The following is an 18,431-nucleotide window of genomic DNA, read 5'->3' on the forward strand; positions in this document are numbered from 1 at the left end:
TTTCTCTGTGGCCTAAATGCAATAAGCCTAGACTGGGATATTGTCTTACAAGTTCAAAGATACCCTTCATTATTTTATTGACACCGCAATTATTAGCCTGTAGTTTGTGTTTAAACGCATTCGGATGAGCCATAGCCACTCACCTACTACACTCTCACAGGGGACAAAACATATATCTATAAATATTCTATGAATTCTATTAGTCTCCAACTCATTTTTGAAGAACATACTCTTACATACGGGTTGTTTCGTCCACGAGTTGAAAAGGATGCACCTTGTCTCCCTACTTTGTAGAGAGTGACGTAGATAACGGGAGGACAGATTGCTTTAGCAGAAGGTCAGTTGACGCCTGGGAGCTGCTGCACCAAGGAGGCGTCGTTTCGCGACCACAGTGAAGTCAGGGTAATGCAAAACTGCCAATTTGTTTACAATTATATTTACAAAAGCTTATACCAAGGTTGTAATCGATTAATTCCTTGACTAGGCTTCTTTGTGTTTTAGTTGTTGAGATCTTTGAGATTGTGTCTCCCATGAAATGCCTTACATGGGTTGTAGGCTATTTATCCAGCTAATTAATCTGATTGCCTTAGCCCTAAGATAGCCCGGCTGGTTGTTTCCCAGATGGCAATGAATGAATGTTGTTTCCCAGAGGGCCAAATTTATAATAGCTTCCTTTTAAATTCCTATAGCCCTCCGCTCCAGAAGATGTATCCGTACACGCTGACGCAGTTGACCCGGGCGAACCCCTTCTGCACCCCGTTCATGGTCTTGCACGAAGTCGCGGAGCCTGGACACGACGCACCTGTTGAGCCACACCTCAAACGGAGATTCGCAGCGGCCTCGATTGACGGTACCGAGATATGGGGAAAATAAATATCAATAGCCAACTGTTTGAAATTTACCGGTTCAACAAAATTATGTAAAAAAAAAAACCTTTGCGTCAACATTCATTAAGTAAATGTAAAAAATCAAACATCATAATAATCATCTTCACTAAATGAATGCTCACATGTATAGTTGAATTGCACAAATGTTTTAATTTTGGCCTGCTAAAGAGGACTATCCAGGATTAATAAAGGCTATCTGGCTGCAGCCTGTTAAAATTGCGGCTCACTTAGGCTTTACAGACTAGAACATGAAGGACGAATTGTGCCTGACTGTGCTATGAAGGACACGAATAATTTAATGTCCCTACATAATTAAATATATTTATTTGCAAGAATAGATGGAAACAAACGTTTCACAGCTCTCTGTCATAGGTTGTCATCAGCTCCTGAACTTGACCGTGACACCTTGGCCTTAAGCTCCTCACCGGCGTGCCTCGCACGAACTGGAAGTAGGCCTATGGCTTCTACAGACTTAGCTCCTTACCGGTGTAGCCATTAGTTTTTCCTTTACATGTGGATAAAACTATAAAACTGTGTTATATGGAGTTTTCCATCCCACCTGATGTGGTGGGATGGCCGTGTCCCCTGGGGTGCCCCGGGGGGTGGGCGCCCTCCTGTCTGGGGTTTTGCACGATCAGCAGGACTGTGTCCCGTGATGTTGGTGTGACGTCACAGCTCAGACGACGTCACACCAACATCACGTGACCCCTCTGATGAAGGCTACAGAGGCAAGGTAGCCGAAACTTGTCAGCTACACAATTTTACCTTATTGGCTTGGACAGAGAAACAGTAAGAATTAGTAAAACAGTAAGCCTAATGAACCTCTTCAATATAAAACTATCACGGTTGCACGTGTCTAAATTGTATAAAGAAATCTAGTTAAAAAAACTCCATTATTGTCCTCTTCCAAAGCTTGCAGGGTACACCTCTGAGAATGAATTTTAGCCTACTGAGTGGCCTGGCTATGTTAGGCTAATAATATTGAATCCATTAGCTGACGAGGTCGTGTCACTCTGTTCAACCATGTCACTCTAAGTTTTTAATTTTCTTTTTCTATATTTCAAACGTCACTATTATTTTTCCACAACTCTGTGTGATCTGTGTATTTAAAATTAAGACTTCTAGACTTCTTCTCTCTAAATGAGTACCATAACTTCTAAAAGGCATATTATGTCTTGCATTATGCATATAATAACACCCTGCCATGTCAATTTCATGATATAGTTATAGGATATACTGTAGTTATATAGGATGAAGTTATAATGTCATGTTTTATGTACAGTGGAGAATAAATAACTCTTTTATTGTAAAGGAATAGTCATAAAAGTCGTGAAAAAAAACAGTAGATAACTGTTTTCCTTGCTTGACCTTCTTTGCATGTGTCCCCTACAGACGCGGAAGTGAGCTGTGAGTATGGCTCCAATAAGTACTACGCTCTCTGTGGCTTCGGTGGCATCCTGAGCTGTGGCCTCACGCACACAGCTGTTGTACCCCTCGACCTCGTCAAATGCCGTATTCAGGTTTGTGCTGCCTCGACGACGCTTCAACGTCGCGTCAATATTTCAAAATACATTTACTTTGATGAGACATGAATAGACACACGGACACTGTACGAGTTGAAATACAAGATCAATCACCCCAACAGAGGTGTAGTTTAATCATTAAAAATATTAAGACAGTCCATGACATTCTCTACAGTGGGGAACATAACCCACATCACCCATAAGAATGCTTGAGTTAGAGTGCTGAAAATAAGCATGTTTAGCTTGGTTGCTGCCTGTGGTCCTATGGTGCCTATAGCAGAGATGGGCCCTGTGGATAAGGGGTAGTTTGAGTTGAACTACTAGAGAAAGGGAGGAGAATGGCGAGGATGCTTTGTAATACCAGCGTGTGACTGGTAATGAGGGTTTAAATCCCTCAGAAAGCGGAAATGAGGTGAGTGATAGCTGTCAATTAGCCCTATAGGGTTCCTCTTGAACTTTGGTAAACGTCATCGAATGATCGTGATGGTGTTTGCCTTGCAGGTGGACCCAGACAAGTACAAGTCCATCTTCAATGGCTTCTCAGTGACCCTGCGGGAGGATGGCTTCCGGGGCCTGGGGAGGGGCTGGGCCCCCACCTTCATCGGCTACTCCATGCAGGGCCTGTGCAAATTTGGCTTCTACGAGCTGTTCAAGTCATTCTACAGTGACATGCTGGGCGAGGTGGGTTGGGAGTGGGACGGTAGGGTTGTCAGTCAGTCATTTACATGTGTGTAGGTAGGAAAGAACAAATTACCGTATTTTCCGGACTATAAGTCGCACCGGAGTATAGCACCAGTCAAAAAATGTGTCATGAAGAGGAAAAAAACATATATATAAATATATATATGTTGCACCTGAGTCGCAGGACCAGCCAAACTATGAAAAAAAGTGCGACTTATAGTCTGGAAAATACGGTATGACTATTACTTTAAGCACTTTTAGCACTGAAGTATTAAATGTCCTGCTGTAGTCTTACTGCATTTACTGTAATGCTAATTCTTCAGTGGTAATAGAGTCATTGGGAGAGTGGATAGACAAGTAAAGGATAAAACATTTCATAACATTGTTAACAATTAAGTTACATTTATTTTTGTATTGCACAGCATAGGTATTTGGTGTCTGTAGATTTTTAGAGGTGTTTAGACAGAATTGTGTTGGTTAAAGATTAGTTTTCTTTGAGTGTGATCTTAAAGCAGCACTAAAGACGTTTTTTGAGTTCAAAATTGACCTATACCACACCTGGCCCTGTATGAAATACAATGCAAGCAAATGGAGGAGCGGTGCATTGGTGTGTTCAACACCACTCAGATCCTACAGAATTGCACACAGCTCCTTTAACTCACGTGTGCCCTGAGCAGGAGAACACCTACCTGTGGAGAACCTCCCTGTACCTGATGTCGTCGGCCAGCGCCGAGTTCTTTGCCGACATCGCTCTGGCGCCCATGGAGGCGTGTAAGGTGCGCATCCAGACGCAGCCGGGCTACGCCAGCACGCTCCGCGAGTGTGTCCCCAAGATGCACGCTGAGGAGGGCATCAAGGCGTGAGTACAGAAGGGAAAGGGATGGACCGTACACATACACACACACACACACCCAGACACACACGCATACTGACACACACGCATACACACATTTACGTGGTGTATTAATATATTCATGAATATATTCATATTTACCATTTAGACATATGTACACCTGAGAATACATGCTTGTATGCACACTCACACACTGAAGGACCATTTTGTTCCTTTTAATTAGTTTGCTGTGTTTTTGAGACACTTCACTCAGAATGTTCCTTACTTAGCCTTGATAGCCTGCAGTCATCGCCTTTTAAAGATGATTTGCCTAACAGTGTATCTTCCCCCTCTCCCTGCCATCCTCTGAGCCCTGTGTAGGTTCTATAAGGGTGTGTACCCACTCTGGCTGCGGCAGATCCCCTACACCATGATGAAGTTCGCCTGCTTCGAGCGCACCGTCGAGACGCTCTACAAGTACGTGGTGCCCAAGCCCCGCAGCGAGTGCACCAAGGCCGAGCAGCTGGTGGTCACCTTTGTGGCCGGATACATCGGTGAGTGACGCAGAGCGACACAAAGAGAACTCTGAAACACACACAAACACACACACACACACACACACACACACACACACACACACACACACACACACACACACACACACATATACATACAGACATACAAATGACAAATGTGTACAATGGTCACAGATAGAGGGTGGAAGAGATATGTCATATGTCAGTTTGCATTGTTTACATAGTTTACATATGTTGGGCATCGGAGCCATTATACGAGGGTGGTATGTCTCCCACCCACTTTTTATAATTATTACCCCCCACACACACACACACACACACACACACACTTTTGCCATGCAAATATCAGTGCTGTTTTAACACTGTTCATACAATTGCGCCAACGCCCATGTCAAATCCATTCCACTTCATTACAAATGCTGCAGTGAAACTCCATCTCACTCTCAGGTTTTCACTGCTACCTGCTCCACACAGCACAGATGTATGCACACACACACATATGAGTGGTAGCCGTTGGAATATTACACACAGCTCAAAACACTTGCGAAAGCCTTTTCGTTTTGATTACAGTGGTGCTACGTGCTAGGTAATGTTAAATGTGTTTAAGTCAATAAAACACTGCTAACATTAGTGAACAGTTTTTGTGAGTGCTACTTTGTAAATTGTTTGGGGAACTGCGAGTAAGGGGCTGCGACTGCACTACCTAGGCTGCTGAAGTGCCACAAGGGCACAGCAAATGAACACAGCTAAGCTCACGATATTCAGACAGGCCCAAAACGTTAACGGCCCACCAGAAATCCTCCCGAAGCTCCCGATTAGCCACTCCGGGCCTGCATTCAAAACATTAAAGAAATTAATTGAATAGATATTGCAACTGCATGCAAGGTTAACTAGGCCTATACCGTGTAACGTGTATAACGTGTGTGTGTGTAACGTGTGTGTGTAACATGTGTGTGTGTGTGTGTTTCTATCTCTGCAGCTGGTGTATTCTGTGCAGTTGTCTCTCACCCAGCTGACTCTGTGGTGTCTGTGCTTAACAAGGACAGTGGTAGCACTGCTATCCAGGTAGTGAAACGCCTTGGGCCCAAAGGTGAGATATATACTTACAGCACACACACACACACACACACACACACACACAGATACAGCCAGAGCCAGATAGATATGAGACACAAACATGCATGCGGTAAAAAGGACACACACAACATAGAGACATACTTACTAACACTAGATGGTGCTATTGAGTAAACTAAACACATCATCCAAGTACTTCCCACAATGATGATTATATTTTAGAAGTTATATCATATATGTAAAAAGTGCCTTCACACAACTTATGCGTAGAGATATGTTTTTTTGTGTGTGTTTTTGCATGTGTGTGTGTTTTTGCATGTGTGTGTGTGTGTGTGTGTGAACCTTGGTGCAGGTGTGTGGAAGGGCTTGTTCGCTCGCATCATCATGATTGGCACCCTGACTGCTCTGCAGTGGTTCATCTACGACTCAGTGAAGGTCTACTTCCGCTTGCCCCGCCCACCTCCTCCAGAGATGCCCGAGTCGCTCAAGCAGAAGTTGGGATTGGCTAGCCACTAATACCCTCCCCATTTACCCAGAATGCAACATTGGCCTCTTCATTCTCCCATCCACTCCCATCTACAGCGCACAGCTCTGTTTTTGTAAACATTCATCAGCTGTATTAGAGTTAGTCACTTGACAGTTCTGCCCATGCATCTGAAGAGGAGAATACCATAACAATGAGAAAATAAATCTTTAAAAAAAAAAAACACATTTTGTTCTTGTAATGGTTTTAATATGAATGGATGAATAACAAAAAAGCTCTAGCATTTTGTAGCACAATGCTATGTGTAATTGCTGTAACACGACCTGGATATTAGCATAAAGTATCAGACCTATACTCTAGATATTACAATTGTCCTTTAATCTTGCATTTTCAGTATTGGTGGAGGTGTTTCAGGACTGAGTTGTGTAGAGATAGTAAGAATAATGGATAGTACTGCACTACTTTCCCAAAATGTCATCACAAAGACTGTGTGTGTGTGTGTGTCACAAATGATCTCAGACAAGGTACTACTGTTACATGTCCTTTTCTACCAACAGAGGGAGCACTATCCCTAAAGTTCAACAACTAAAAGGTCTTAAGGAGTGTGATGTATACCAAACAAAACTGTTGAAGAGATTCAAGCCAATGTATTTTCACTGTTAGATACTTACCTACCAAGGGACCGATATGCCATATTTTAAAGGTCTACCTCTGGTGGCTCAGCTGAAGCTGCTTAACATGGAGGGTATCTTTGAGAAAATGCCTATACTCTATCTAAGTGTTGCACAGTAGCCTACTAGTACAAGATCTGCTTGTGGCTTTCGTTGACTGAAACACAGATGTAACATTTAGTTTTGTAGAACTGAAAACAGAACTGAAGCGAAAGCAAAACACTTCTGGACAAATTACGTTCATTAACAGATATATCATCTCTTGTGTGTTCTCACAAAACACTAGATCACAAAACGGATTTCAATTAAGGATATAATAGATGCGGTGAAACAAAGCAATATTTGCAACATAAATGACTCGCATTGATTTTATAATTATTGAGTTTATTATTAATCAACACTGACATCAATGTTTGTCTTTGATAAGACATCATTCACCATAGAAACATATCTTCTCTGCAGGCTTGTCTACATCAGAGCAGGAACATTAAAAGTGACTGAGAGTGTTCTGTATGGGAGAGAGGAGTGTGTTAAAGGCCTGCTCTGGGCACGAGCATGTGCACAGCACTCCCCAAAGCAACCTGAGTGCTTTATCTGCCCCTGCTTCCTGTCATCAGCCCACAGGAGTGCCACACAGAAAGTGTATCTGTGTGACCTCATTTAAATGAAGGTTGTTTTCTTTTAGCAAAAATCCATAATATCCTGGGGTATTGGTATCAGTGAGTGTGTGTGTGTGTGTGTGTGAGTGTGTGTTCATAATGCTCTAATAGCACAGAGGAGCACACATGCGTCTGTATACGGTTCAAAATCACCAGGCTCTGTTTTTCATGAGCCGTTCTGTGCCATTGTTGTTGCCATTAGAATCCATTTGCTTCCTATTGTTGTGACTCTGTCTCTGGATTGCTGGGGACATAATGGAAATGTATTATGGGAAATGGACTCCCAGAGTTGGCACATCTGGATTCTGAATGTTGCTATGATAGCAAGGGGCAAAGGGTCATGGGATATGTAGTCATGTCTGTTCATGTCTGTCTCCCCCCCCTCTGCTCTATCCACAAGCTCTGGTCTGCCTTGAAATGCTGGCCTGTTGAATTATGCGGCTCAAGCTTTCACACATTCTGATCAATTTTACACCATCCATTGATATTCTGTGTTATGCTTTCATTGTGACACCCATTGTAACATTAATTCACAGAACATATTGTCACTTCCCCCCCAGTATACATCTTCAGCAATGCAGTATTTGAAGTTAGAAAATAAGAAAAGTTTTTTTATTGAGACAGTAAGAAAGCATGATGAGGCTTAATTCAATTATTGAGGATGTACAGTATTTAGCTCGATGGTGTTTTAAGCCCCCACCATCGACTTCAAGGCAGCGTTGCGACCGCCGACTTCAAGGCCTTGCCCTAGCCCTAACCCACGCCTAACCCTAGTGCCTTCCATGCAGTGTTGCCTGGAAGATGTTGGAGGCTTAAAACACCATCACGCATGTTTTTATGTCTGCAAGTGTGTCAGCATGTGGCCTACTGTGTGTGTCTATGTATTTATGCATGTAAACCCATGGAGTGTGTGTGAGTACACGTACGTGCATATCCACTCACACACAATTCCAGTAACTAGAGTGACCATCACTGAAATTGGGTAGCTGGAAAAGTGTAGCTATGGACCACGTGGGGGACTAGTCCTGATGCTATTTTTAGCTTGTCTCATTAGCTCTCACTTACTGTGGACATCTGAACATCTGTTTTTCTTTTCAAGTTGACACCACAGTGTTCTGCTACCATGTGTTTTGAAGAATGCAACCCCAAACTTTTTGATTACTTTTTGTTCAGTTTGTCGTGTAAGCTCAGGGGCCCTAACACCATTGTCACATGAGTGGCTTGTACAGCCCTGCATGACGTTGTCTTTGTTATGATGAAGCCTAGCCTCGTTAAGCTACTATGTTGAGCTTCACAGCTCAATTTCTGCTGGTTTTGCACAGACACAATATGATCACAGTCACACCTGAAATGCAGTGAATGTGAGTCTGGTCATACCAGAATTAGATGAAACCAGAATAGAGTTGTGTGTGTGTGTGTGTGTGTGAGAGAGAGAGAGAGAGTGTGTGTGTGTGTGTGTGTGTGTGTGTGTGTGTGTGTGTGTGTGTGTGTGTGTAAGTGCATGAAAGGGAGTGCAAAACCATGAGTAGCCTGCATGACTTACAATGAAATGTGAGACCGAGGGCAAAGTTCCACTTGCTATGAGAAACAGACATGTGGTTGACCTCCATCGTCTTTGCAGCCTGGCTGTGTGGAATGCCATTTCATTTATGCCAGCCAGGAGTGGACAGACACATGCGTGGATGACCTGGGTCAATCGCCCTCAGATCTTGCAGAGTTGAGCACCCCCCCGCCCCACCCCCCCCACACACACACACTCTTCTTCTGCCACCATCACAAGAGGCTTACCAGCCTTCATTGGAAAGAACACAATGTCAGCGAGATAATCATGAGGGTACATGTTTTTAAAGAGGTTTCTCAGAAAGGCCTCCTAAATCAATGATGGTTCTTTTTTATGTTGTTGCTGGTTTCTTTCTTTCCCCATCGTTTAGCTCTCTTCCCCTCATCTCCGTTGAGTAATCAGTAAGCACCTAATCAGTTAAGGGAAGTTAATGAGTTAGAACCACCACCAAGGGCAGACTGGCTGCGTGACTTTCATCATATGACTCCACTCATCATTTTAATCTTCACATCATGCTCTTTATTAGCCATCTTGTTAGTCCTAGGATGCATATATATATATGAAGAGTTCACATGCAAAATCCTCTAAGTCTTGAATTTCCCCTTGAGGATCAATAAAGTATCTATCTATCTATCTATCTATCTAAGTCTGTCTCACCACTTTCCTTTTAAATGAACATTTTTTATTCATTTATTTTTATTCATTTTATCTCCTATTGGTTTTTGCTTATAACTCAATATTTTAGACCAAGAAGCGAGTGGTGTTTAGCTTTGAAAATAAATTCTTTGATTAACGTATACTATATGTATAGCATTCACTCACCATCGTTATCTCATTTTTGACGGAGGTGTTTAGAGGCTTTTGCATCTGAAGTTTTCATTTTCATTCATCATTGGCTGCTTATTAGCACAACTTGTTTGCTGTTCACTTCTCGGGCAAACATGTAAACTATACTGTATGTAAGTGGGTGAGTCTGTCCCTTATAGCTCCATACTCCAGCTGTAACATCCATATTAGTTTATTCAGATGTTGCGTATCTTCAGGTTTTATACTTTCTGAATGTACACTGTCAAAAAGGATTAGGGAATTCAATGCAATCCTGTGAAGCAGTGCGTAGTTTATGTGAAAATGTAGTGTTGTGTAGTATGTAATAAACTTTTAAACATTTTACAAGTTTATGTAAAAGTTTTTGTGCTTCACAACATGTGATCTGGCCCAGTATAAGTTTATTTGCACAAGGACTACACTGCACATTCACATTCTATAGGTTCTGTGTTCAGCATGAGTTACCTGGGTGGCATATATGGCTCTCTTCATGATGGAGAAGTTGTCTCTCTCCAGGATATTGTCCATGTCAGGGATCTCTCCCCTGGCAGGGAGGTGATGGGGAGGTAATCAGAGAAAGTATGTGAGTGTGTGTGTGTGTGTGTGTGTGTGTGTGTGTGTGTGTGTTCACACACACACACGCTTTATCAAATTGTATTCAACTGACTTGTTTTCAACTGTTGATGTTTTTCATCCATAAACAGCTTAGAATGAACATTTCCCTTTATCAGTTTATCAGTATGTTTCATTGACATTTAGATCGTATATTTTATACTATTATGTTTAAAACCAACCACACAATGAAAATAAAACAAACCCATGAGTTCTTTGCTCCATGACATAAACTTTGCAAGTCATATAAACACATGAATTTACTTATTAGACAGGAGAGATAATGTATGACTTGAAATCGGTCATGTTCCATATGATGTGCTTTTTAAGTGGCGGAGGGGTGTTTGGGATTAGTGTCGATTTTGTCTTTTGCACCACGGGGTCACGCCAGCTGCTCTCTGCCCTAAAGGGAACAATGGGACAATGTGCTCCTCTAAAAGAGAGCCTGTGATTGGTCGAGCCTCAGTTGAGCCTCTCAGTGGAGTGCACCGATTGGTTGGGTGGCGTGGGGAGAGCTGGGAAGGTCAAAGAGTTCGGAGCACGAGAGGGAGAGATTGTATGTGAGGTATCTCAAAGTACTCCTGAGTTTGGAGAGCATATTGGGGCGGTGGTAGTGTAGTGGTTAAGGAGCTGGGCTAGCGTGCAGTAGCCTGAAAGTTGTCAGTTCAATTTCCGGCTTTCACCGTTGTGCCCTTGAGCAAGGCACTTAACCCCAAGTTGCTCCAGGGACAATGTGATCCCTTTTAATATAGCTGACATTTGTAAGTCACTTTGGTCAAGAAGTGTCTGCTAAATGTAATGTAATGTAATGTAATATTGGTGTTCATAACAGTGACATTGTGATTTCCCGTGAAGTCCAAGATCATGTTTCCTATTTAAAGGAATTGTCAGACAAGAGGAGTCAGACAAGACCACTGCAAATTGGGCAGACAGTAAATATTATACATTCCATTGATTTATAACATACCTCACATATCAGTATTGTTTTATTGACCGTTATCAACAACTCTGGTGTGATAATCAAGGCTGTTAGGTGGGATGATTGCCAGTTGATGGCCAAGTGCTACTCTACTGTAAAAAGGATTTGTGTCCTTGAGTCCTTTTAAGTCGAATGGTAAACTTGAGCAACTGTTGTGGGATAAATAGGCTGTGATCCCTGACGTGGCTTGTATGCCCTATGGGTTTATTTGATGTGGCTGAGAATTGAGGTGTGTATGTGGGAGAGAGAAAGACAGAAGTGTGTGTGTCTGAGTGTGTGTGTGTGTGTGTGTAAGAGAAGACGTTTGTGTGTGTAAAAGAGTAAGTCATGAGAGAGTAATGAAAGAATGACAGTGAAAGTATGCTTGTATATGTCTCATTAGTTGTGAGTGCCAGTGTGTAGTTCTGGAAAAGATATCTCACACAGCCCAAAAAAAACTCTTGGTAGTATTAGTGGCCGGCCTACCAATGTTATGAAAATGTAATCAGAGACCAATTGAGAGCTTTGTTCTTAATCTCTTAATCTGAGCACTCTCAGCAACTGGGATTACACCCTGACCGTTTGATAACGGTCGCTGTACAAAATAAACATAGGACAGATCTTTGTGGTATCACTTATTCTTTAGCATACCAAGCAATGTCAGAGAGGAATGGAGGTTCTTGGTGAGGGAGAATGTATGACTGGTCTGATATGTGCTACTTATAGTCAGTCATGTACAGTTGTCCTTGACACACACATCTGTGTGTATAAATATGTCAGCAGTTGTCATGGTGTGCACTGTAGGCTCCTCGTGAATGATCGTGAATGATCAAAGGACATGACAGGATTGGGGTGGTGGGGGAGCTGAATGCGACAAGCATGTTGCATGTGCAGAGGGCTGCATGCATGTTACGTAACAACCACACCCCCTTACACAATCTGCTGCAGCCTCCTCTGCAGGCCTCCGCTTGCTCCTGATCCATACGGACAGATAGACACACACACACACAAAGGGGTAAGGGAGGGAGAGAAGGAGAGAGAAAGAGAGTGAGAAAGGGAGAGAGAGGAGAAGAGAGAGGGAAGAAAGCAGAAGGGGGCAGAAAGATAGAGGAGAGGTGAGGAGAGGAGAGGTCCCTTTGTCCCACACAATGCCCTTGCCGGCTACTGCATGACTCAGATCCACTGTCCAGCCTTCTGCGGTCTGATTGGATGAGCTGATAGGTGGGACTTGGCTGTCATTGGCTCGCGAGCCCATGTGTGAAATTCACGGAGACATGGAGGCAGACTGTTCAAGTCTTTCACAGGAAGAAGATAGACTGGGGGAGGAGGAAGAGAGGCCTGAGGAGGAGGGGCAGATGCTGTTCATGTAACATGCTGATTGGGTTACGCGGCACAAGGAGACTTGTTGCTATGGATACGTCAATTTCAAATCATAGTGTTACATTCAGAGGAGGAAACAGATGCTGCTTTCACACACAAATCACATTTATGTCCCAGTTTAAAAAAGCAAAAAAAAATTTACACTAACACACTATTTCACATAATGTCCAAGTTGCAGGTGTTATTAATTCATACATAATTGTATTTGACATACTGACGTAAACAGTGCAAGGAGACTTGTTGCTGTATCTTGTTGCTTTATATGCAGTAATTTTCAAGTCATAGTATGAGGTTCAGAGGAGGAAACTTAGATGGCCTCTAGTTCCAGAAACACAGAAACACACTGTTCCAAACAGCTTTGTTATTCCAACAATTCTATCCCACATTTGCTGCCTACGTGGGCCTGTAAATGGGGACCTTGAGGCAGCAATTTTCTCTGAAAATGACTGACATTGTAGGAAAACGGTGGATGGCTTCCAAAAATGTTGCAAAATAAATCCTTTGATCCAATAACAGGCAGTAGCTAAGCACGTCACGATACAGTAACAGAACGCAGATAGAGTCACAGTATGCAACGATACCTTCCAAACACCCGCTTCAACGTGAATCCTTAAACTGTAAACTGGCCCACAACTACAAAACATTCATTGAATATGAACACCCACTAAAAAAAAGAGTTGCCTTCATTTTCTTTGGTAACTCCTTTTGTGCAAATTGGCAAGATGGGCTTTTTGGTCCTTTTATTGAAATTACAATGTGGATGCAAATTGAGTTACAATGGCCGTCTGCCTGTGGTGATTCTGCCCAAACCTCCTCCTGTGGCCTATTCTCTAATTGATGGCCGCTGCTTGGCTTTTCTGTCTCCAGGTGAGAGCCTGGCACCAGTGGAGGAACCTTATTTACCATCAGAACACCATTTTGCAGATGAATACAATTTGTATCACTGTGGTCAATTTTGTAGGGCTGGATCAAAATCTTACATTAACATGGCTCCTGTTAGAAAGATACATGTAAGTGACAGATATGCAACCTATCTGACCCTGCATTTTGACTGTGTTTTGAACACACACACATGCACACACACACACACACACACAAACAAACACGACTGAGGGCAGAGTAGTGTTTGCACAGATAACTGAAACTATGGAGGGTTCATGCAGGTCTGTTTGCTAAGCACTTCTGCACGACCATCCCATAGGCCATTTACCTTCATTAAGACAAGCTCTCTGAGAGTCTCTCCCTTTCTCTCTCTCTCCCTCTCTTCTGCATACACACATACAACACTTTTGCATTGACTCTTTACACTCATGAAAGATATATTATAAGCTACTCTATCAGTTCATCATGCACGGAGCAGGACCCCTCATGTGGATCCATCATTAGTCAGACCCAGTACACCACGATGACTTAGCAAAACCACTCAGATGGAGTCTGGAACAGAGATGCATCTGGGAGCCAGACATTCTCATAACATTCTCATAAGCCTATGTTTGCTTTACTACTCATTGAAGGTTAAATGGAGGGGCAACACGCAACCTCTGTGGCTAAACGTGTATGCAGGCTGTGGTTGTGGTCTTGATCTATCTCACATGAAAGCTAGCCAGTGGCACCTGAAGGAGGCATGGCCATCTGAAGGGGTGTTGTATAACAGGGCAGCCAATGAAGTTGGAAGTCTAGGGGGAGGATTTGTAGTGCTGTTAAAGTTGGCTCATTGACAGTGAGACAAAAAATATGGAACAGGACAAATAATCTAAATGGAATGTCAACAAACTATACATTGGATAGCTCATGTGAGTCCACAAATAATGAATGATGAATAATGAATCCATCACAACATCACCTTAAACCTGGCCTGCTGCCATGGAAGTTGTGTCATGGTCCACTGCAGCCATAATAACTTACCTAACCTACTAACCATTCTCCTTCCAGATCTTTCATCATTCATGTTGTCTGCTTAACGGTCTGCTTGACCTCTGACATGGCAGAAGGTGTCCAGTTTTACTCACAAGCAAGTGGCAAATGGCCTACAAGCCTTTGAGAGAAGGGTCATGGTAATGCGTGTTTATGTCAAAGCAAGGTAGACTGGTGGTTAATAGCCAACCTAGCCAGCTGTAGTTATAATGTAAGATAAGATAATATCTTATCTTTGTGCCATACCTGATAAAACCTATGATTCCGATAACACCAGGTAATGTTTCACACAACTGTAAGTCATTATGTGTCATTATGTTGAATTTATTAAGCATCTCTTGGAATGTGATGTATGAATATCCATATAGTCAATTATCATCATGAATTGTTATTTATTAGGTCAGGTTGATTTGCTACACATAAAAGAAAATAAATATACAGGAATTAAATTACTTGAACGCACTCCAGAGACACTTTCTTACAGTAAAACTTCAGGTGCACACACACAGTGATAGTGATTAGCGTGTGCCACACTAGTGCCATTGCGTCATGGAGGGCATCAGTGATTACAATAATACCGGTCTTATAGAGGTAGGTGTCAGGTCGAATTGAGAGAGTTAGTACTTGGCCAACAGGCTTTCTCCACTTCAGAAAGGTACACGTCCAAAACAAATGATCAAATAAGCTTGGCAGGCTATGCCTCGTCAAGCAGTAGGCAGCGAAGAATACATTATTTACATGGTTTTGGGCACACAACACAATGGGTCAGACGTCCTTTGCACCCTCTTCACAGTTAAGTTCTCTCTCTCTCCCTCCCTCTTTCTCTCTCCTCACACACACACACATCCGCCCTATACACGGAAGCTCTATAACTCCATACTCCCGAAGTCCTCACGCGCTCACTCACTGCCTTGCCTGGCCACGGTGTCTGCAGCGTGCTCTCCGTTTCATCCGCCTTGTTGGACCAAAGGACACAAGCGCGTTTAAACTCGCTTCAACAAATGTATGTACTTTGGCTCTTTTGCTTCGAGTCAATGGTGAATAAGGCTAATGTTTATAATTATGCTTGTAGTTGTAGGCTATTGTATCCCCTTTGAATCACACATTACCATTTCCTGTCATTTAGACGTTTTATAAAAGAAAGTGGGGCTATAGTAAATACTACATCCACGTAACGTGTTTTTGCATTCTACAAGACCAGCCATGGTCACGTACACCCGTATATTTTTCGGACAAAATGGAAACCTCAGATACTGGCTGTACATACCCTACAATGAAACAAGGTTACTTTGTGTCTCTGTCGGTGTCTGTTAACGGAAATTTACTGGCTATGGTCCTGCACTAATGAATGCGTTGCAAAGGAATGCTTAATTATACAGTTGAACTGAAAAGGACACATTTCTGTTTTATGATAACAACCTTAATCTTAACTGCGATGACACATCGCCTCCGTTTAGTGGCCTCACTTAGCATACTCCTGAATGAACGTAACATGGTGGAATCTGACACTTGGAGAGATCCATCTTACCGTCTCTATGTTAACCACGATTGGAAACAGGCCAAAATGCAACTCCGCGTTTAACCTGATAGAAAACAAAAGACAAAAACAATTGGATTGACCGTTATAAAGCTTCGCACGCGTGTAATCTTCTAGGAGACCGAGAAACATCCAAATCGTCAAGGACATTACGGTCACTTGCGTCATTGTATAGATAACCGCTTTATTCTACAGTACTAATCAAATTACTGGTGGTGAAAGGGGATTCGTTGAATGTGCAGAACAATTTGCCTATATGATAGATAGAGTTCGCACATTTTGTTTGAATAAGGACAAGACCTTGCTTACGTAACGCATAACCCTAGTTCGACATCTGTGAAACAGAACGTAACATAATGATCATTTATTAAAAAGGGGCAACGAGATACCGTCTACATCACGATACTGTTTGTGTTTCCATTTTATGCATCTTATGAAGCGTAATAGTTGTAATTGGGCCTAGCACAGGCCTGTCAGATGCAGTTTGGAACTGGCCCTCATTTTCCGAAACGGATACGTGCGTTCTCAGTGTCCTAGGGGTAGCTTACACTTTCATTATGAGTACATCACAAGCTGTAGGCCTAATTATATCGACAAGACAGTCTCTCTTGCTAGGCAACGAGGTACTGGTGGCATGATGCAAACTGTGTTTTACGCACAGCTTTATCAGACAACTGTGCTGCGCGGTGCGCCCTGAGAGGGTTTTGCACATTTTGTTCTTTACTACCTGTTTTACATTGACTCTGCTGGAAGTGATGGATCCGATAACTAGACCAGTAAAATGGTAGTCAGTATCTGCAGCTTCTGTAGATTATCATATATAGTTGTAATCTTTGCCATGTTTATTAGGGTGTATCTCTGTTCCTGTTATAATGCAAGTCCAAGTAGAGACTTGGTTGATTATATGACCTTCTGGAATTTTGACAGCACTGGTTTAAGTACAAGGTGAATGCCTAAAAACACTCAAAATGGTTCCAACATTTCAGTAATAGCAACAGTGTGGACACACTGGAACTGCCCTTATAGAACGGATGTAAAAATATTCTGTTCCTGTCCTCTTTTTGAAGAATCAGTGAGTTGGTCCTAAATTGTTAGTAGATGGGAACCAAGTGCTGTAACCAGTGCATTTGTTTAGGGATTTTAGAAGCCTCTCCATCATGCCCTACATTTAGTCCCATAGAGTCTCGAGCAACGTGATATGTTGGGGGTTGGTATTAACACTGGCAGAGAGCTCACAGCTCAGCCAAAAGCCAGTTTCACAGTTTTGGCAACAGTTCTTTGTGTACGACCATATGGTTTGATGAGTGTATGTGGTGCGTGTGGGGCCTGTGTTGCCCCTGTGTGTGCATGTGTGAGAGAGGCATGTCAGTGTCCACGCAAGCTCTATCAGGCGTTTAATCTCTAAACTGCCAACTACTCACATGAACACGCGTTAGTAGGGCCTGGTGGGTCATGAACAGGGATGGGCAAAAATACACCAAAATGTTATTTTAAAATAAAATATCAAAAACCCTAATTTTAAGTGTATCAAAACAAACCACAAAATACAGTAGCCACATCATGTATAAAAATAAAATCAAAATAAAATATGGTGTTTTTGTATTTTCAAAATAATAATAATCTTTAAAGTCAGTAAATCACTTTGCAAGCTTTCCATATCTGTGTGTTTAGTGTATTCCTTTATCAGTACACTGACTCTGTTGATTAAGTGGGCATTGTTTGAGAGCAACAGCTTTTCTCTGCCTATGACACATGCTGACCTGCCTGTTACATCTCATAGCCTAAACACTGTATCAGAGATGTAGTCAAAAAGTCACAACTGAACTTGTCAAGTGGTACAAACTAATCACCGAACCTACTGATAGCCACTGAGTGTGGGCCTAAAGCAACCCAATACTATTACCTTTAAAGGTGCCATGTGTAATGTCTGCCAAAAAATCAATTCATACTCCATATTCCATAAAAGATGGGGGCAGTATACCTCCAGAAAGTGAGTTGGTCTACCCTGGATTAACAACCAAGAAACGTGTATTGCAGTTTGGCTGGCGGTTATGTTGCCCGCATACCGCCTCCCATGGCCGAAACTGGTATTAAGACACCTGTCGGGCTGTGGCTAGTAATTTAGCATGCTAATTCAGGTTGATATCTCTGCAGCACTATACCTTGTCATTTTTTTTAATGACATCATCACCCTTATTTCTTCTCATTCTTTTGGAAAAAAAGAATTCTCATTCTTTTTACCTCAATTCTTACACATGGCACCTTTACTGACATACACCGACATACAAAGAAGTCTC

At 42.4% G+C, this 18,431-nt stretch overlaps 2 protein-coding genes across 3 annotated transcripts in view; both read left to right on the top strand.

Moving 5' to 3' along the window:
* Window positions 1-301: 301 nt before the first annotated feature.
* slc25a3a (solute carrier family 25 member 3a) lies at window positions 302-6,239 on the top strand. Its single transcript, XM_048268475.1, has 8 exons — window positions 302-402; window positions 690-850; window positions 2,280-2,407; window positions 2,912-3,091; window positions 3,769-3,950; window positions 4,305-4,477; window positions 5,439-5,549; window positions 5,886-6,239. The coding sequence occupies exons 2-8, from the start codon at window positions 706-708 to the stop codon at window positions 6,047-6,049; spliced, it is 1,083 nt and encodes a 360-aa protein (XP_048124432.1). The 5' UTR covers window positions 302-402; window positions 690-705; the 3' UTR covers window positions 6,050-6,239.
* A 9,203-nt stretch (window positions 6,240-15,442) lies between these two features.
* ldhba (lactate dehydrogenase Ba) overlaps window positions 15,443-18,431 on the top strand; it is a 30,902-nt gene continuing 27,913 nt past the window's right edge. For both annotated transcript variants that reach the window (XR_007196355.1, XM_048268477.1), the window contains exon 1: window positions 15,443-15,600. The gene's annotated coding sequence lies outside the window, so the exon portion shown is untranslated. The remainder of the gene's footprint in view (window positions 15,601-18,431) is intronic.

This window comes from Alosa alosa, chromosome 17 (assembly GCF_017589495.1).
Source record: "Alosa alosa isolate M-15738 ecotype Scorff River chromosome 17, AALO_Geno_1.1, whole genome shotgun sequence".
NCBI classification, from domain to species: domain Eukaryota; kingdom Metazoa; phylum Chordata; class Actinopteri; order Clupeiformes; family Clupeidae; genus Alosa; species Alosa alosa.